The sequence below is a fragment of the Dama dama genome, chromosome 20 (assembly GCF_033118175.1).
Source record: "Dama dama isolate Ldn47 chromosome 20, ASM3311817v1, whole genome shotgun sequence".
NCBI classification, from domain to species: domain Eukaryota; kingdom Metazoa; phylum Chordata; class Mammalia; order Artiodactyla; family Cervidae; genus Dama; species Dama dama.
This window is the reverse complement of record NC_083700.1, coordinates 26107595-26129596: the sequence shown is the minus strand read 5'-3', so window position 1 is coordinate 26129596 and position 22002 is coordinate 26107595. Positions and strand designations below refer to the sequence as shown.

The 22002-nt window shown below is 40.0% G+C and overlaps 1 protein-coding gene across 1 annotated transcript in view; it reads right to left on the bottom strand.

Annotated features, from left to right (window-relative positions):
- Positions 1 to 22002, bottom strand: part of SPAG17 (sperm associated antigen 17) — a 230426-nt gene that overhangs the window by 181888 nt on the left and 26536 nt on the right. Inside the window, exons 2-3 of the mRNA XM_061119929.1 lie at positions 17476 to 17616; positions 16804 to 16887 (exon numbers count right to left, since the gene is read on the bottom strand). Of these exons, the coding sequence (XP_060975912.1) occupies positions 16804 to 16887; positions 17476 to 17616 (225 nt within the window). The remainder of the gene's footprint in view (positions 1 to 16803; positions 16888 to 17475; positions 17617 to 22002) is intronic.

Genomic DNA, 22002 nt, shown 5'->3' with positions numbered 1-22002 from the left:
AGATGCCCCTGATCCCCATCACTGTGGCTGAGATCTCGAATAGGTATTTTTAAATGAGCTCTCCAGGTGATTCTGAGTGTTCCCACTTTGAGGACCACTGACACAAGATGGCAAGAAGAGGTTAGAAATCAGAAAGACTCACACCAAAGACCTTCCTGCAAAAACCTTCCCAGATCCCTGTCTGACGCCATTCTCCCTGGTCCCACTCCTCGGCCCTTGTTCATACTTTCAACCAGGCTCCTCCTGCAGGCGTGCCTTTATTAGCAGTCTTGCATGTGTGTCCTTATTGTGCAATGGACCTTAAGCTTGGACAGGGCTCTGATGATGGCTTCCTTCTTTCTGTTCCCTCATAGCATCTAAAATCTGCTTTGAAATCACTTAAAGCAAATATTCCCTGTTCTGAATTTAGACAACAGCGGGTCTCCTCCCATTATCACAAGAAATCTGAAAATGAAATTACATAATCATTTTGCTTTAATGAATTCCATAATTACAAAGCACAGCCAATAAAAATATGATTAAGCGTTCAACCTTAACAAGTTTTTAATTTATCAAATAGATTAAGATAAAAAATACAGTGTTGCAGAGGGTGTGGTTAAATTGGAACCGTTAGAAGGAATGGAAATTGGCACAAATTGTCTTGAATGCATTCTGACAATGTGTGTCAAGGGTCTTACAAAGATTTACATACTTTGATTCAGTAATTCTACTTCTTGAAATGTTCCCTAAGGAAACAATCAGGGTCCTAACTATTGGTAAACAGTCTAAATTTAGCAAAAGGGGAGTGGTTAAGTGAATTATTGAATAGGCTTTCTATTAATATTATGTAGATACTGGATATGGTTTTAGAAAGAGGCTAATGTCATAATATGTGAAAAGGATATGATAGAAAGCCCATTAAATTCCTATTTTTTTTTTAACAAGTATACATCTCTGAATGGTGGAGTAGTCTACAGATACTTAAGTGCTTACTACTATATGGGCTATGCTCTTTCTACCTTTCCCAAATTTTCTACAGTTAACATGTGTTACTTTCATAATAAAACAGCTAATAAATAAAACATACAATGTAAATGCTATACAGACTTTTTAACAGTGCCACCCCTCCATCCTCTTGCATAGTTTTTCCAGCACGCTGATTCTAGTATCTTCACCTCTCACATTACTTTCCAGCCCAGTATTCTTCAAAGGCTTCTATACTGAGAGGATAAAGTTTTCACTCCTTAGCAGGTCACACCAAGTCCTTGATGACCTGGCCCTGACACACCTGTCCAGCCTCATGCCTAGCTGCTGCTTCCACTTTCCCTCCTATCCTTCCGGGTTACCCACTATTTGGAGTTTGTTGATTATGCTATGCTGGGTATATATCTGCCTGATTTTGCCTGGGCTGAATCCTATGCCTAGAATTCCCCTTCCTCCTTCATTACTTCATAAAATCCCCATTCAGCTTTCCAGCCATTTTCCTAAAACCTTTCCTCCAAAACTTTAGAAAGATTTAGGCATTGCTCTGTGCACTCAATGCACTTTCAACAACTTCTTTGTTATCACATGGTAATAGAATTGCCCATTTCCATCTCCATCTTTTGGGTTGAAGGGTGAAATTAATTTTGTGATGGGCACATGGTAAACAGCCAATACAATACATGCTGAATGAAAGAATAGGCATACAAATCACACAGCCTTTCACCAACATCGTGTGGGTTGTTCCTTGTATAAGGGCACCCTGCAACAGCCAGTGTGTCTGACATCCAGCCAGCCCTCCTCTCGCCAAGCCAGGGTGCTCAGAAGCTGGGAAAGCACTTGGAGCCAGTTCACTCATTGAGAAAGTGACTGGTGTCAGAGGAAGGGCCCGATATGCCAGAGACTCATTCCACAAACCCATTGCACCAACATTTATTGTGTCCTGCCAAAGTGTGAAAATCAGTGGCTTCGGTTTCCAAATGCAGCCCTGGGCAAGTGCAAGACTATCCGCCAGGAGGGCGAAAAAATTAAAACCTCTGATGACATTTGCCTTTATTTTTGTCCTTTTTAATCCTTTTTTTTTTTTGAGAATGTTCTATTTTATTTGTAATCTGTATTCTTGTACATACTTCTCTCTGTATATACACACAACATACATGGAAAAAATGCTCAGTTGTTTTTTTTTTTAACTGATGGGATATGTGATGAAAATAACTTGGGATTGCTAGCCTAGAGCACTGGGGTTTTAGTAATGAGTATCACATGTCCTCTAATGCTTATGCCGTTCACTACGAAGCAGGGGGAGACAGATAAAAACAAACAACCACAACACAACAGCAAGATGAACTTTGCCTACAGGAATCCAAGGAGATTTCACAAAAGAGATGGCATTTGAACAGGATTATTTGGCTGTGAAATGGGAACATCTAAGTCTAAATTCTACATAATTCTATTTAACTTGGTGCACTTGGTGAAGAAGGAGTGTAAACTGAATTAAGTGCAAGATGGCTGAAAAAGAATGAGCTAGAGCTATGACAAAACTGGCTTCATCACCTACAGTGATGGAGATGTGTGTGTGTGCTTATGGTGCAAGGTAGATGTGACTTGATACAGAAATTCTACATTTACAGTCACTTCGTCATGCCTGATCAAGTTCTACCCTGATTTTTTAATCTGCTCAAAGGGTTCTAGAGAAAATCCTAAGTTAATATCTGCCAATTCATATTTTTATTTTTCCTGTATAATTGTTTATTACATTTTACAACTTTGTGCAGAGGGGTCAGTATTCTAAGTGGGGAATGTCTTTAGCCCTGGGAATGATGTGAATGACTGACAAAGCCTAACTCAAATGTCTGAAGCCAAACGCGTACCCTCAGAAGGCTGTGTTTGGCACAGTCCTTTTATAAACTTTAAGACCAAGGAGAAACACTTTCTCAGTAGGGGCACTAGGGAAAACTCCCAGAGCTGGCTCTTTTGTTCAGATGAATTATTAAGCTGGTTATATTTAACGGTTAGACTGTAGAGACTATGTCTCAAAGAGCTTGAAGTAACAGGGTGAACCCTGAATTTGGAGTCTACGTTCCAACATGGGGCTCTGACATTACCAGCTGTGGGCACAGGGCAAGTCTCTTAACCTCTCTGAAACTCTTGGCTCATTTGCTACTGGAGAATAATAAAAGATAAGTCAGCCTTATAGTACTGTTGCGATCAAACCTGACATTGTGTGTGAAACTGTTGTAAACTCTCAAAGGCATCTTCCAAATGTGAGTTGTTGTCATTATTATTGTTAATATGGTCCCAGTAAAAAGCATTGCCTGTTTGATAAAATGCCATGTTCCATAAAATATTGATTCAAAAAAGACTGATTGCATGTAGAAGAGGTTTAGTTTCAACAAACTCATTCAGTGGTGATGCAGAAATTATTTCTGGGACTCACATCCTTACCCAAAGCCTGGGATCCTGTTAACTCCTTCCCCCGCTGTCCCTGCGCAAGTGAAAATCCCCTCAAGGGCACAGCCTTTATTTCTGATAAATAAACGCATGCTGCTAGGAAAATGCTATAATAAGTTAGCATTCTGAAAAGGCAGTTTCATTTCATCTGAGCCAGGGTTTTACGGACACTATGCCTGAACTCAGGCGTTGCGGGGGCTGTTTTTGGACAGGCAGAACTTCCAGCACCTCTTAAATCACATCACAGGGCAACTGCCCATTCCACCTACACACAGGGCGGGCCTGCATACATAAAACAGGACTCTCAAACCTCTACCATCTGATGACTCATCCTTGTCTCTGGCTTTCAGAAAGTACCATACACAGACTTTACCAGTCCAATACATTTTCCTTTGCTTGCTCCAAAAAGGGGAGAAAATGTGTGTGTGTGTGTGTGTGTGTGTGTGTGTGTGTGTGTGTGAGTGTGTATGTATGTGTTCCTCCAATGACTGAGGAATCCTGAAATGAACCTCTATAGGAAACCCCTGACAATGCTCTGTGGATGGTTTTGTACAGGGGATTGAAACAAGTTGGCAGGAAGAAGAATTCTTTCTGCATAATTCAAAGCAGACATTTTATGAGGGGAGAAGCAAATCAGAAATTTGCTGTCAGTCCTTGAAATTTTAGTAGTTACAAAAAGTAATATATTAGCCTCTTGCATTAAATCCAGATAGGATCTATCCTTTTTCCCCCTCTCAATAATATTCCTAAAATGAATCCTTGAGAATGTAATACAAGACTAGCTCCTCATAAATTAGTAGGACTCAGCAGTGGTGGCCTGTGACTAGGTTACATGTTATTAGCCTGTGCTCTGTCTCTCTGCAGCTCCAGCAATAAATGGAAGAAAAATACTGTAAGACTTGAGAATAACTAAATTAATTATGCATTCCTATCTTCTTTAATATAATCTAATTAAATATTTCCCAATGAGTGAGTGAGCCCAGACTGAGTTTGTCTCTTTCAAATAAAGACTTGATAAAGGCTAGCACAAATAATAAGAAATTTGTTCATTTGGGAATGTTTGATGAAGTACATGGTACTCTGCAGGGTATTCTATTGGCCTTGCTCACAATAAGCACTCTATAGATTTCAAATGGTAATGAGCATTGTTATCCAAATAAGGATGAAGTTGAAAGATGCAAATTTAAAGGACTAGGTTTATTGAACAATTTCACCTTTTCTAGGAAAGAATTTTTGTAGGACTGGTTTTCTATTTTTCAAACCTTTAAACTTGTAATTATATATTGAAATATATTTTTGAAGCAATAGAGAAATCATATTTTAGATAACTTACATGATCAGGATACTTAATTGGTTTTGAGTGTTTTGGGGTTTTTTGGCCAGTCACATTTGTGAAATAGAAGAATGGATGGATTTTAATATATAAATAGCTATCTGAAATCCACTTATTTAAAATTAATATTCTTTGAGTTAATATGTGCAGTTGCTTTTCAGTAAATATAAATGAATTCCTATTTGTCTATTCTATCATCTTTAGTTTGATATTTCTTCTTCCTTTCCTTGCTACCAAGGATCCAGGAGAGAGAATTTCAGAAATAGAGGTCACACTAAAAATATGTAGAAGCATGAAAATTGTTACCATACTTCAGTTCCAGCTACACATTCTCCTCCTCTAAGGAAGCAAGGCTGTCTGTATCTTTGTTGCATCTTTGACTATTTTGGTAACTGCTCTGCCCCTCCCTCTCTCCTCTTTCCAACATACCCTGTCTGGGGACCATTACCCTTTTGGCTGAAAGTTGGGAACAATAAGCGAGGTCAGCCACAGGTCTCAATGAATAGCAGATTCAATTATAACCAGGGATTAAATCTATAACTTTTACATCAGACTTGCTACAAGGTATTAAAATGTCATGAAATAGCAAGAAACAAACATATTGTTTACAGCATGATGGACTACCAGGTCTTGAGGGAAGAGACCAGGCCTCATGTGCCATTTATCCAGACTGTGATAGCAACTCTGTAAGTGTCTGCTGCATGAGGACTGAGCTGGGATGAGCATCTACCATACTCTTCAGTCTAGGGAGATGCAAAAGAAAGAAAACATGAAATGGGCGTAGAGGACTCTAGGTTCTTATTTTTTTCAAAATTTTCAGACCTATATTTATAGCAAGAAGAAATATTTACAACACAAACCACATACATACACACAGTTGCCACCAACTAAATATCTGTGTAAACCGCCAGGCTACTACCCACAGTTAGAAAACCACTGCGTGGGATATGGAACCAAAAACAAGAGGAAATGGATGGGACCAACGCCTCTGGTACCCAGGAAATATTCCTGAACGACTGCTGTTGAAATGGTCCACTGGGTCCTATTTGTGCCTTCCAGTAACTCTCACTAGTCCTTCATTAACGAGCTGGTTTCTTCAGACCACAAACACCTCTTCAATACTTATGCATCAACACCGTGCTAAACAGGCAAAGATACAAAGAATGAAAAAGACCAAAAAAGCTGACTTCCTCTCTGACTTCTCTATACCACCTCTCAGACACATAAAATTTACTCCAAACTGTACTTCCACACCTTCCCCAAATTTAATCTTTTTCAATTTTTTATATTGAAGAGGATATTTTTACTCAGCTTCTCAGTTCAGGACTTTAAAATCACCCTGACATCTTCTTGTCCCTCCAGCCTCCCATCTCAGGGACACCATCCTGCATTTTCTTCCTCCTTAATATACTCTTGGCTCAGATGGTAAAGAATCTGCCTGAAATGCAGGAGACCTGGGTTCAAACCCTGAGTCCCTGGACAGGAAGATCCCCTGGACACAAGGACCTACCAATTCCTTCAGATCTGGCCTCTGCCCACTTCTCTATCACACTCTCTCTCTTTAATGAAATTCCAAACACAACTGGCTTTTCTTATTCCTCTGAGAGGCTGACATTGTTCCCTTCCTGCCTCCAATTCTTTGCACATGCTGTTCCCTTGACCTGAATCCTTTTCCCTGTCTCTTATCACTTGGCTCTTTTTCATCTTTCAGTTTATCTCCAAATACTCAGTTGAAAGTATTTCCCATGTAATTCCTTCTGATGTAAAGCAAGTATTGCAACTTATACTAGTGTATGTGTTTGCTTATTTGATTTTTGCTTAATGTCTCCCCTTCCCATTCGAAAGTAAACTCTCTGGGGGCAGGAAATTATATCTGTTTTATACATTAAGATAAATTCAACCATAGATTTGGTACATGACAGACCTTCAGATGGGCTTCCCTGCTGGCTCGGATGGTCAAGAATCTGCGTGCAATACAGGATATCCAGTTTTGATCCCTGGGTTGGGAAGATGCCCTGGAGAAGGGAATGGCTACCCACTCCAGTATTCTTGCCTGGAGAATTCCATGGACACAGGATCCTGGCAGGCTACAGTCCATGGGGTTGCATAGGGTTGGACATGACTGAGCAAATAACACTACTACTAGAAATCCAAATATTTGTGCAATGCACAAAATAAAGAATTTCTTAAACCTTAGTTATCACTTGATCATTTAGCCAAAGCTGTGTACCTGTGTACCATTGATTGAGCAGATAAATAAAATGTGGTAAATACATACAATGGAGTATTACTCAGCCTTAAAAAAGAAGGAAATTCACATTTGCTACAATATGGATGAACCTTGAAGACATAATGCTTAGTGAAACAAGCCAGTCCCTAAAGGCGAAAACAATCATACTATATGATTCTACCTATATGAGGTATCTAGAGTTTTCTAATTTTTAGAAACAGAAGATAGAATGATGATTATCAGGGGCTGGGGGTGGGAAGTGAGGAGTTGTTTACTGAACACAGAGTTTCAGTTTTATAAGATGAAAAAGTCATGAAGGTTTTCTGCACAGCAATGCAAATATACTTAACACTACTGAACTGTACACTTAGAAACAGTTAAGATGGCAAGTTTTATGTATTTTTTACCACAAAAAAATTTTTAAAACCCTGTTTATAGGTATTTCAATTCTTTCATGTTTTCTGGAATACAAAACTGCAACAATCACCGAAACCGAGAACAGAAATTAAAAAAAAATAATAACAGCTAACCCTTATTGGATCATTATTCTAGATCAAGCACTATGCTTCTTTCTGTTTCCTTTCTCATTTAATCATCATTACAGCTTTATGAGGTTGACAGCATTATCAACTCTGAGTTTACAAAGAGAAAACTTAAGTACAGCAGAGTTATGTAATTTGTCCAAGATTACATAGCTAGTGGGTAGTAGAATCTGCATATGAGCCCATGCGTCTGGTTTGGACCAGTGCATCTAACTCCTGGGTACAGGTCTCATCAAACTAGTAAGAGAAACTCTGGAGATGAATTTAAGCTCTCAGTAATTAGTTTGTTGTTAAGTCGCTAAGTCATGTCTAATTCTGCGATCTCATGGACTGCCACACATCAGGCTTCCCTGTCCTTCACCATCTCCTGGAGTTTGCTCAAACCCATGTCCATTAAGTCGGTGATGCCATCCAATCATCTCATCCTCTGCCGTCCCCTTCTCCTCCTGCCCTCAGTCTTTCCCAGCATCAGGGTCTTTTCTAATGAGTTGGCCCTTTGCATCAGTTGACCAAAGTATTAAAGCTTCAGTTTCAGCAGATAGATCTTTTTTCTACACCTTCATCTCTGATTAATTTGCATTAAATTCTCTTATTTCCCATCTTTTCCTCTTTCTTCCAAGGAAAAAACTCAGTCACCTTAACCATATAAATCTTAATTGTAAGAAAAAAAAAATTTCTTTTGATCTAAACATTTGAGCAGAAGCCACTCATCAACATGGCTCAAAATAACTAAAATTGTTCAGCACCTTCATTATCTGCTAATATATCTTCATTGTTTTCACCTGAGTAGTAGGAAGAGTAATAAACATATAATAGAACTACTTAGAAGTTAATTCTAATTACTGAGAGTAGCTTGTATTCAACAAATGTGCAACCACAACTACCACTTGTAGAATCTAAACTAATTTCAATTTTTGCGTAAGACAAGCAGAAGGAACAAAAAGAAAGTGAAATCGTTCAGTTGTGTCCGACTCTTTGAGACCCCATGGACTGTAGCCCACTAGGCTCCTCCATCCATGGGATTTTCCAAGCAAGAGTACTGGAGTGGGTTACCATTTCCTTCTCTAGGGGATCTTCCCAACCCAGGGATCAAACTCAGGTCTCCCACATTGCAGGCAGACACTTTACCGTCTGAGCCACTAGGGAAGGAAAAAAGGCTTCCAAATTAATGAGGTACTTAACCTGCCTGAGCTTCACTTTCATCATTTTCTCATTATCTCCTGACAAGTTGTTGAGAAGATTAGGTTAGTTAATAGATACTAAACACCCAGCACACAAAACTTGGTGCAAATTAAGTGTTCGATGGACAGTAACTATTATTACCATACATAAAGGGGGTTTACTGGCAGTCTTAGATACAAGAATTGGATGAGATTGTCTTTATGATTCCTTCTCCAGTATCCTTCCAATCATGGTAGGCATGAGGTGTAACATGTTGGAAAGGCTCCAAACCCACCCAAGCAAAGGCAGTGATGGCCACTCTTTACCACTTGAACCTTGCTTTATTATTGTGGCTGCTCCTCCACTAATATCTGTGTCCTGGAATACTTGACTGGATTCTTGCCTTGCCCAGCAGTTCTCCCACTGACCACGGTCCTAACCAGCACCCCAATCCTCACACACTGTGCATTTCGTGTGGATGGATCCCAGGGTCCTCAACTTTGGGTATCACTCTTCCCCACTGACTACCTGCCTCCTCAACTGCTGACTATTTGCTACATGGGCTTGGCCAGCTGTCTGGGCCGCGGGGTGGAAAAGAGCTGGGGGCACGATTTGGATGTCCTTGCTTGAGTTGTGCTTTTTTTTGAAAACAGAACTTTAGGTTTCTGACGTGAGAAGCAAACATATTTTCACCCCAGGAACCCTGACCTCCTGCTCCTGTTACCAGCTTGGCCTTACCTTCTCTGCTGGACTGCTCTGGCCGCCAAAACGCGGAGGCTCAGGGTTGATAACCCATCTGGCTGTTTTTCCCCATCTTAACAAAATTCTTTCAGTTGTAACTCTTCATAACTCTTTATAAACATTTCTAGTATTGTGATTTCTCCTCATTTTCCCTTCTTTGGGTGAGAAATGCCTCCAAAGCTCACATTTTGGCACAAGAATCCCTAGACTGTTTTTATAGTCCCAGCGTAGTACTTCTTTGTTACAGCTCAATATTCCTAAATTTTGTTCCAAGTCATTATTTTACATTTATAAATATCGGGTTGTATTAATTGGTTCCAGCTTTCAAAATGTTCCATCAGAGGTTATTTTCTGCTATTTTGATAGTGGTTTCTAAACCTGAACGCGCCAAGGCCCTGATGTGGGCCGTGTTCTCCAAGCATCCCTAAAGGACTGATGTGGAACAGAAAAGATACGCAGACCCCGGGCCTCGCTGTGCTCTTTGAAGACTATACTGGCCATAATAGCTTCAAAGAATTTCAACAAGTTCCTAAGACATGACCTTCGCTTTCCGAAAACCACGTTGGCCAGGCTTGTCTTAATCAAGCTGTGCTTTTCTAAGCATCCTTTTACTTGATCTCCTGCAGCAGTTTTTAATACTTTCCCTACAAGTGAAGTTAAACTAACTGGCCTGTAATTTCCTGGTGTGTCCCTAAGCTCTATGAAATAACGGCATTAGGTTGGCTACCTTCCAATTCTTCCCGAATTTTTTAGTTTTGTTTTAAAACACAGGATTGAAAAGGCCAGAGAATGCTTCCTGTCTCGCTTTCCCTTCGTTCCTTCCATGACATACTGCTCTCTCTGTTCCCAGTAGATCTGCCATTTTAATAACTTCAAATCTCTTAAATGTGTTCACATATTATTTGTTCCTATCTCTGAAGCATGAGTTTTCCATTTTTCATTTTGACAAGGGCCACCCCCCAAAACAAGGGCTTACAATTCTATCGAACAGACTTAATTCGAGGCACTCTTTAAGGAATGAGTTTCACATTAGGAATCTGGAAAAGGGTGGCAACTAGATAATAATTAAGCCTCTGTTTTTACTTGTGAGTTATTATGAATACATGTTGGGGAAAAATTTGAGAAATATGTCTACACACCCAGGAGTAGGGACCAAAAAATGGACTATTACCTCTGGGGGTTATAATCTAATGTACTAGCAAAGAGTCTTTAAAAAATGTGGTGAAACTAATTAGATCTGAAGATATAAAAATTTGCATACTATACTTGTTTTAACTGTATTTGGTTAATAACTCATATCTAATATAAAAGTCTTTCCACATTTAATGATCTCCTAAAATTACTTCCTAATGGAAAAGCCCATCTTTAATATACTTTGATAAAAGGTTTTGTTTTTTACTGATGGGGTAAAGAGGAAAATTAATAATTATTTGTATTTGTAAAATTGCAATGTATTACATGAAGTTTAGGATTGTCCATGTTTGTTATTGTATAGAATTGACTATTCTTTGGAGTGAGCCATAAGTGAGGATATAAAAACTTTTATTCTTTATGGATGACTTTGTTTCAGCAGACTGTTGGGATTTTGTTTGTAGAGTGACCCAATTTGTCTTTTCTGAATAAGTCAGAGACAGGCTCATAAACCACAGTCTGTGTGTGGACAGAGTCTCGTTTCCCATAGTGAGGTACAGTAATCACTATTATGAAATAAGAACTAGGGAGTGCAATATAAAACTTTTAAGACAGCTGACTCTGATTTCAGATAAGTTGGGTAAATGACCCCTTTGCCCAGTTGGTAGTCTTTTCTTTCTAATTCATCAAAGCCACAATGTCAAAGTCTGAAAATTTTACATCTAAGAGAGTTTCAGAAAAACATCTATTTCTGCTTTATTGACTATGCCATAGCCTTTGACTGTGTGGATCACAATAAACTGGAAAATTCTAAAGGAGATGGGAATACCAGACAGCCTGACCTGCCGCTTGAGAAACCTGTATGCAGGTCAGGAAGCAACAGTTAGAACTGGACATGGAACAACAGACTGGTTCCAAATAGGAAAAGGAGCACGTCAAGGCTGTATATTGTCACCCTGCTTATTTAACTTATATGCAGAGTACATTATGAGAAACGCTGGGCTGGAGGAAGCACAAGCTGGAATCAAGATTGCCAGAAGAAATATCAATAACCTCAGATATGCAGGGATATGCAGAGAGAAGGCAATGGCAACCCAGTACTCTCACCTGGAAAATCCTATGGACGGGGGAGCCTGGAAGGCTGCAGTCCATGGGGTCACGAAGCGTTGGACATGACTGAGAGACTTCACTTTCATTTTTCACTTTCATGCATTGGAGAAGGAAATGGCAACCCACTTCAGCAGCCTAGAGAATCCCAGGGATGGAGGAGCCTGGTGGGCTGCCGTCTACGGGGTTGCACAGAGTTGGACACAACTGAAGTGACTTAGCAGCAGCAGCAGCAGCAGATATGCAGATGACACCACCCTTATGACAGAAAGTGAAGAAGAACTAAAGAGCCTCTTGATGAAAGTGAAAGGGAGAGTGAAAAAGTTGGCTTAAAGCTCAACATTCAGAAAATTAAGATCATGGTATCCAGTCCCATTACTTCATGGCAAATAGATGGGGAAACAGTGGCTGACTTTATATTTTGGGGCTCTAAAATCACTGCAGATGGTGATTGCAGCCATGAAATTAAAAGACACTTACTCCTTGGAAGGAAGTTATGACCAACTTAGATAGCATATTAAAAAGCAGAGACATTACCTTGTCCACAAAGGTCCGTCTAGTCAAGGCTATGGTTTTTCCAGTGGTCATGTATGGATGTGAGAGTTGGACTGTGAAGAAAGCTGAGTGACGAAGAATTGATGCTTTTGAACTGTGGTGTTGGAGAAGACTCTTGAGAGTCCCTTGGACTGCAAGGAGATCCAACCAGTCCATCCTAAAGGAGATCAGTCCTGGGTGTTCATTGGAAGGACTGATGCTGAAGCTGAAACTCCAATACTTTGGCCACGTGATACAAAGAGCTGACTCATTAGAAAAGACCCTGATGCTGGGAAAGATTGAGGGCAGGAGGAGAAGGGGACGACAGAGGATGAGATGGTTGGATGGCATCACTGACTCAATGGACATGGGTTTGGGTGGACTCTGGCAGTTGGTGATGGACAGGGAGGCCTGGCGTGCTGCGGTTCATGGGGTCGCAAAGAGTCGGACATGACTGAGCCACTGAATTGAACTGAACTGAACTTATAAATGCTCAGATACCGTTGTGTATCAGATTTACTCACAATTGGGAGAGTTTTTGCATGTATGATACACACAGACCTCTCTCATAGATAACACTTCAGTTGGCTTTGAATGTCCATCAATAGCTTCCTTTTGGTTTTGGTCAGAACTGAGTACACTGGCCAATGAACAGGTCAGATTCTCTACGTGGACCATGAATGAGTGAGTGAGTGAAAGTCACTAAGCCGTGACTGACTCTTTGCGACCCCATGGACTGTAGTCTTTCAGGCTCCTCTGTCCATGGAATCCTCCAAGCAAGAATACTGGAGAGGGTAGCCATTCCCTTCTCCAGGGGATCTTTCCGACAAGGGATTGAACCTGGGTCTCTTGCATTGCAGGCAGATTATTGACCATCTGAGCCCCCAGGGAAGTCCAGTATGTGGACCGTGAAGCACACACAAAAATATTTGTGCACATTTAGAGAATAAATTTAAATGCAGGCATGAATATCAAAACATGGATTTTTTTCCCCCCAGTGTTTTAGATGGTTTCACATAAAATTCCACCTTTAGGATTTTACAGTTGTAATTAACATATGTACAGGGTTTACCTTTCCTAATTTGTATGCATGGTACCACGTAAGGACAAATTTAGTACATATGCAGCCTGTCTTCTCCTCCATTTCTGTTCCTTTGCTTGAGCTGTTTGTTCCCTTTACATAGAACACCCCCACATTTGAAAGTCAAGACCTATCTCTATCCAAGGGTGGGCAGCTTTGAGCCAAGTGAAAGAAGACTGGGTATGTGGCAAAGTGGAAAAATCTGAGGCTATGTATTTAACTATGGTAAATTCATCAAATCCAAGTTCCTCAAATTTTCTCATGACTAAAATTCCTACCTTCTCTATGCTCCCATTGCCCTCTATGTAAAATGGGGATATATATGTATATAATTTTAACTGTAGTATGGGTCAATTGGGACAATATATTTAAAAGATCAAAATTTTCAGCTCCACTTCCTTTCCAATGCCACCTTCTCCGCAAGGCTCCTCTAGGTCTCACCACCTAGGCTAACCTAACCTCATCTTCCTTAAAATGCCCAGAACACTCCATTTCTCCCGCATAGACTTCACTGACAATTTTCTGCATTGTGTTATACAATTTAACAAACATATATTGAATACCTACTCTGTGTCAGGCATATCTATTTTCTTTTCTTTTTTTCCCCCTAACTAATCCTTAAACTTCTTGAGGTTAGAGTCTTTATACTATTCATATTCCACTTCTTCCACTGTCTAGGTAGTCTGACACCTCGTGCTTGAATAAGAATGTATTTATTGTTTGTCATTTAGTAAAACTGGTCACTAATAATGCAAGAAATGTCTATATATCCATTCTCATATGTGTACACATCTTCATATGGAATGTCATGGTGGAAATTATATGCAATGCCAGTGTATGGGATCATAACCATCTTCATCTTCATGACGAAATACTGCCACCGCCACTACTACTAGAATTATGAAGTGGTAGCTAACATTCCTGAGACCACACACGAAGGGGCAAATTCTCTCCCCATTCCCACGTGGGTCTTTGTTGTAGTTCCTTCTAGAGCAAAACTAATTTCCCTAAAGAGAAGGTGAAAGAACACATGGATTGCTATGTCTCTGTAGAATCACATTAGCAAAAACCTAAGCATGTTTCCAAAGAATGATAATTTATAAATAAAGACTGTCTCACAAACACAATACAGTGGCTAGATGAAACTCTAAAGTTTCAGGGGGAAATTACATAATTTCAAAATGAGGCTGTGTGTACATAGCACCAAGCCATCCAAATGAAACCTGAGCAAATCACTGTGGAATGTGGTCTTTGCTGGCCCAGACATTTCAAGTCGTTATTGGAAATATGTAATGTGGTTCTGACACTCTTTTGCTACTCATGGATCAACTGCATTAGAGTGACGTTTCACTTGAATTCTCTGCTCCTAATCGACCGCAGATTGGGAAACCAGAAAGCCAAATAGGTTAGAATTGTGTTTAAAGTATGAAGGAAGAGGCTCTGATTTAAGGCTGATGAGAGAGAGTATCCTACAAGTAAAAGTCAGTGTCAGTGCATAGCCTTTATATTATCTATTTTGAGTTCTCCCTCCTCCAAAATGGAGATTTAAAAGGAAACAGAACTCTATGAATTTCTCATGTGACAGAAGCAATTTTGTTGGATTATCTTTTCTTCCCCCACCGTAGAGCTTCCTTTGAGAAGAAAAATAAAAGACTTCCTAAACAGGCTCTTGAGGAATTCACCTGTGGCCACTGTCCTAGTTGCTACCGACCATGAAAGATTTTAACCAGAAATAGAGTTAAGAGCAGGCTGTCTGCATGCCTGGAAGGTCCAGAGGTCCTCAAAGAGTTTGGCTTCTGGGCCTCCTTCACGGCCACCACTCCTAACTGCGTTGAGACTCTCAGTAGGCACTGGCTGTAGCATTTCACTTCTCTTGAGAAGAGGGGCCAAAACAGGTCCTAAGTGTGGAGGGGCTGAGGTTGGAGATGTGTCCTCTTCTCCAGATGTGCATGCTGGCCTTGGCTGATACTACCCAGGAAGCTGCATTTGTTTTATGCGTTTGATCCACTTTCACTACAGTGACTGACATTAACGCAGGTTGGGTGCACCCCAGGTCCATCTCTCTGCTGCTCACCCTGCCTTCCCTTTTCTTCTGAAACCATTCAGAAGAGCGTCTGTGAGCCGGTGTGGGAAGCTTGTTGCCCAAATGCTCCATTGGAAGAATGTGGGGGAGCCAGATGTGAGATGGACCTCCTGTGAGTGAAGGCTCCTTGGAGTCACAGCACAGATTGGAGAGGAATGAATGGCTTTCTAATTGAACTCGGGGTCTGTAACATTGGGCTATCCCACATCCAAGTCAAGATGCCTGTCCACATCAGATGTAAAAACTGGCCCGTTATCATCTCTGATTTTCTCTGAGCATCTTTGAAGAAGAAAGAGTCCTTTGGGTGGGAGGGGGAGTGGGGGCTAATTGATCCCAGGCCTGAGAATTGGACGTGGATTTCTATGGCTACTTCAGAAGAAAACTTCCAATATTTTAAATCCAGGTATCACATAATGTTTCAACTTGGGCACACACATGTGGAACATCCTAACAAAAGCTAGAAGGCACGTTCTCTGACCTTAACAGTGCAGAACGAGTTTTCCATGACAGCAGGAGCAGTGCAGCAAGAGTTAATGCTACAAAATCCACAGTATTGGCAATCGTAAATAAATCCAGGGGAGCTTGTTCAGATAGTACTCAGGCAACACTACAGAGCCTATTATGAAACCATCCAAGAACCGAGACACATAAAAACTTTATTAGTCATCACTGAAATAAAGTGCAAACAAGTTTGTTTTGAAAGATCCCAAAATCTTAATGCTTTTGGTCTGCAGAGTCATAAAAATAGTGCCTGACAAATTTTAAGCGATATTCTAATTAATTGTTGGATTTTTATAGTTTCTTCTAAGTTGGATATTAACAAGGCAGGGTAAGAGGAAAGCCCCTGTACTGGGCCTGAGTTCTAAGTCCTTTGCACAAACCCACTGGCCAGCCAGGCCAGATTTTTGCATCTGCTAGAAGCGGAATGGATCATTAATCTGAAGATTACTGTTATTTTCACACTGATTAGAGTAGAATGTGAAGTGTACGCAAAGTTCACAAATGGATGGAAAATTATTCCAGTTGTTTCTCTGCCATGTGCAGGAAGCACTTTCTGGGGCATTTTTACATTGTTTCTTTGGTGAAACTAACACTTGGTAATTCACCAATAACACGACCCCCTTTAATACCATAATACACTCAGTAATTACCATAAAAAAGTATGACCCAATACTTTTATATACACACATTTCTGATTTACAGTTTTCAATTGGACACAGTGATAGTGTAGACAATGTGGGACAACTTTTTTCCTAAAGGGGGATTTTGTTAAAAGGGAAAAAGACTTTTTACATGCCCATCATTAGGAATAAACAGCCCCAACAATGAGAGGGGATTTGCTTTCAAAAAATGAATTAATTTTTTTTAAAAAGCGACTATAAAATTATTACTTCAGTTCTTGTGTTTTAAAAAATTACAGAAATCTCTTCAATCAATACACTTACCTACCTCATAATACAAGGGAGCATTACCACTTAGAGGTTTCTTTGCCTTTTTAGATGTACTTCCAAAAATTGCACTTGATCCATTGACCTGTAAGAAAATTCATTTATAAGGAAAAAGAAGGGCTTACTTAAGGAATACTTAGACAGATGTAACTTTCAAGTACCTAGGTGACTTGAGGGACTGGGGAAGAGATAGTCATCAGTTAGTTCAAATATTTATAGCCACTTGGTAAGCCATTAGTAATTGTATGAGGGTGTGCCATCTGACAGAAGTTCTCTGTGTTATCCTTCTCCTCCAACCTCTGACGGCTAGGATGCTTTGGAGACTTCGTTTTCCCAGTTAGTTATGGCCTTCCTTGGAACATTAAATAGTTTTGTCTTTTATTGCTATTGAGACCTTTATTAAATAATTCCTCACAAAACCTAGCATGGAGCCTAGTATGACCTCAGACATTTTTGTTGAATGAATGGATGTTGAAAGGGCAGCATTCACGAACAAAAAACAACCCCTTCCAGATTAGATCTTTCCAAATTTATTCTAGCTAAGTATTTCAGCAAAGTCCTGCACCCAAACTTACCAAACTGCCCAAGAATGTGTTAGTTTTATTGATTTCATTACTTTATTATTTTAAGAAAGAAGTCTCCAGCGGGCGTCGGGGTGAGAAGGGACAGGTACCTGCTGGACGATGTCTTGCCAGGAGACCATACTGAAGAGTCTGCGCTGAGGGACTTGGACAGCGAGGGTGAGAGCGCGAATGAGAACCTCGTCCTCGATCCGGTTTCCAACGACAAAAGCGATGGAGCCCTTCCAGTCGTTCTGTGACAAAATCAGAAGGAATCAGGTTCTAAGTACTCCTGGCGAGGTAATTTTGTGTCAGAGGCTTCCATTGACAAACAGGGTAACTGTCCTAGAAACCTGAAAGACAGGCTGACCTTATGGTGTATGTGGGTTTTTTATACAAGCAGCCACAAGGCGGCAGTATTGTGCCAAATTTCATGCAACTTGCCCAGAAAATTTCCCTGAGAAACGAGGCCTTTATTTTAAGGAAGACGATTTTTAATTTTTTAAATGACACATTTTCACTAGAATGCTGTGCAACAATACTTTGGTACTGGAAAGCAATAGTTCATCTGTATGTTACAAATGTGCATGAATGTACAATTTCCAACGCAGGAATCTTTGTTTTGTTCCCTGATAACATGCATGCTAAGACTCTAAATACTGCTAGGAAAGTAGGAGGAGCTTGATAAATATTTGTTGATTGTTGGGTAATATTGAATGAGTTGTCAGATAGGTTTTACATGAGGTAAAATTCAATCCCAGAGTTTTTGTAAAGCACAGAACTAGAACACATATTCTCCTCCTAATGTAAACACAACACTCTCATTGCCAATTCACATGCGAGTTCTTTTCACTCTCAAGAAATAGGCTGCAGTTTTAAACTTGAACATGAAATGTTTCATCAAATAAAAAATAAGTTACTAAAAAACAATATATTTATTCAGTAATCCCTTTCTCTCTATTATAATTTTGTTGGGAAGAAGCAATTCTCTGGAGGAAATGAGGAATGGAATTGACTGACTTTCCCATGATGCGGTGCTAAGGAAAGCCAAACTCATGCAAATCAGGTCTATTGCTTTTGAACACTCACTACCTTGGGGAGATGGACCAAACAAACGTGATACATTCATCAGGAAAGGGAGATAATAATAAGGGAGGCCACCCTGGCCCTGCGACCTCTTTAGATCTTAGTTTCTCCATTTATAAAATAAAGGGGTTGAACAGAGGCATATGTAAGATTTCCTCTAGCTCCATTCAAGAGATATGATAAAAAATAGAGTAAAATTCACCCTTGGTCAATTCCAGAATAGTGTCTAAGAAGATCTGGAAAGATTTCACAGAACTTTAATGAAACACATAATTTTCCACGGTTCTCTGGGTTTCTGTCCAATCCATGTGTCAAGGTAATGATAGAACTAGAGTATAGATGGGAGAAAAGACAAATTCTTCTTTACCATCAAAGAGTGACTACCGTTAAATGTCTCTTACTTCTCTGCATGGAAACTCACTAACCCCAACCACATAACAAAACCCACAGAATTTTCAGTGTTGTCACCAAAACAAATAACACACATAAAAGCATAAAAATGTCTGCTTAATCTCCAAGGTGTGTATTTGTGTTTGTGTACATGTGCAAGCATGCATGTAGGTGTGGCTCTGAGTTTCCTTCTGTTAGACTGGATTTAAAATCTTTTTTTCTGTTTGTTGACTAATTCACCATAGGAAGACTGAGCATCTGTTTTTCAAATAGCCTGACTCTGAAAAGCAAGTGTGATATTTATAACTGGAAAAAAAATTCCATAATCACCAAATGACCTTTCTCCACATTGGATGCCTTTTCTTTCCTCTTGTCTGCTCCCTCAGTCAAAACTGCAATTACAATCATCATTAAAGAAGAAACACCTTTCCTTCCTTAGTCAAGTAGCTGCAGCTCCTGAACAGGTAACACCTTGATGTTCCTATTAGTTACAGTTTCTACACTGAAGATTTTAATGGCTACATCTACCCGCTTACCCCACACGCTCTTACAGATTTCCTAGCCAATATTCAAAAGCTAATGGTGACGAGAATTGGCTGCGTCTCAGCTCTTTGGGGACAATTCACAAAGAGGGCATCGTAATCCACCATCTACCCATTAGTGTCTGGTATTCGAGACAGGTGTTGACTATTTCAGATCAGAAAAAAAAGAAAAAAAGGTGAGGGAAAGAGGAGGAGGTAGGAGTAACAATTATTGAAATCTGCCATGTGTCAGGCATATGTTATCTCATTGAATCCTTAAGTAATCCCTTTAAATAGGGGCACTAATACTTTATAGATGGAAAAACAGAGGCCCAACGAAGTTAAACAGCTTGTTTCAAGGTCATTTTGGCAGAACTTCATGAAGACCACATACATGGCTCACAATTTTGTGATTATTTCAGACCAGTTTTGAGAGCAAGCCTTTAGGTTCAGAGCGCCTTTCCATAATCCTTAAATTGCACCTAATGGCTATTTTGGCCACAGTATACCTAATAGAGGAAGATTTATATCACATGTTAAAGTATATAGAGGTTTCAAAATAGATGATGTATTAAAACTTTAAAATGTCTAAGATTACTTTTTTTTTTTTATCAAAGACTGTTTTATAAAGGCTAAAAGAGTTTGAGGAAATTTCCCAAGCTTGTCTCTCTCTCAAAGCCCTTTGTTCTTGTTGCTCTGCACTGTAGGAGTGCATCTTGATACAAAATCTTTTCCTCTGATTATTGGCGAGGTACTGAAACTCCTGGGGTCCCAGCGATCACCCTGAGACAGATCGCCTGCACTAGAGCAGGAGATTTGTTCGTGTTCAGAACTCTCTACAAGGTCCATTGGGAGCTAGGCCATGTGTCTCCATTGGAAGGGGTCTCAAGAGTCCAGCTGAGGTCTACTTTCGGCACTCTAGCCCACCAAACACCTTCTCTAAAAATTGGGTCTATCTGGCAAAATGGGACTGACCAAGGACTTTGTTGGAATCATGGATTAGTGTCTAATTACATCGCCAGAACCCAGGGAAGCGTGAAATGGACTGATCAGACAGTAAAAACACAAAGATTGCCTGCCCAGAAGGATGCGCTCACTGGCATGTTGCACTAGGGGGCACCGAGATGCCAGGAAACACACAACACTCTCATCACAGAGAGCAATCATTTCCAACTGTGTCTAATTAGGGAGACTCGTTAACTAAGTGATGCTCTGCAAATATAAGTTTTGAACTTTTTTCTTAGTATTTCAGGATAATGGTAGATTTCAAATCTCTCCTATCTGGCTGCAGTATTAAAAATAGGAAATTAATTTGGAAAAAAAATCAATCCAATTTAAATTTGGCAAAATACTGTTAAAATGCACCCTTCCACCGGTATCCCACCCTAACACGCAACTAAACACAGCCCTTAAATTTGAGTTCACAGGGCGGCAAGCGAAGTGAGCACAGAGAAAACGAGTGTTGACCAGAGAGGACAAATGAAAGTACAACACACAGAACCTGATTCACCACACTCCTGAGTCCTGCAGGGCTCCTACCTGTGTGTGAATTTGATTAAGACAGTTCAAGAAGCTTGGGTGTAATTAGCAGCATGAGCCTAGAGAAAGAAGCCATTAATCATCTTCGGAAAACTACACTAGATGTATCCAACAGTGAGGGAAGAGGGTTTCAGCCTGGCACATCTCAGACACCTTCGAAAATAAAAGCAGCTTTCTATTGCCGGCAGACATCTACTGAACATGCTTATTGCCAAGTCTTGCCCTCGAGTAGTTATTGATAAAGTCATTCCCAGGATGGAATGAAGTCATGAATGGACACAATCCATTACCTTTTATTTACTTTACCAGCCTCACCTAATTTGAAGCCTGGCAGGAGGGTGCCCTAACCCAAACACATACCCGACTCCTACGGCAAGAAAGTACTCATGTAAACGCAGAGAATCTGGCTGCTCACATAAACCCACTGTCCCAGAGACACACGGTAGATTCATAACAATTTTTCTTTCACACATTGAAAATTCTCCAACTTTTACTTAGGCATTCCAGTATTCTAATATAATTACCAAAACCCTTTCAAATGTCAGTGAAAAGTAGTAAGGTGTAGGGAACTTAATTCAATATGCTATGATGAACCATATGGAAATGAATATGTAGAAAGAATATATATATATACATATATATAATATATATGTATATATATATATATACATATATGTAAAACTGAATCACTTTGCTATATAGGAGAAAGTAACACAACATTATAAATCAAATATACGTCAATAAAATAAATTGAAAACAATAAGTGAAATGTAGCTTTTCCTTGATGAGAGTGAGATTCCTGCCTTCTGTTAGCACAGTTGATTGGCTGATACGGGGAACGACAAGGGCAGATATGCACATGTTCTCTTCTGCTTCCTTTGCTAGCGTGTCAGGGGATCTGTTGCCCTGGACGATCGGGGTGAGATTCCCACAGTCCTCTACCCAGACCTGATTGGAACCTGTGGAGCTCTATGAGGCAAAAAGCCCTATAAAGCCCCAGATAAAATCAATGCAACATTGAAAAAGTCAGCTTTTTGTTGAGAGTTATTTAACACTGTGCAGGTATGCAAACCTGCACTTTATGTCAATACTCTGCTGAAAGGA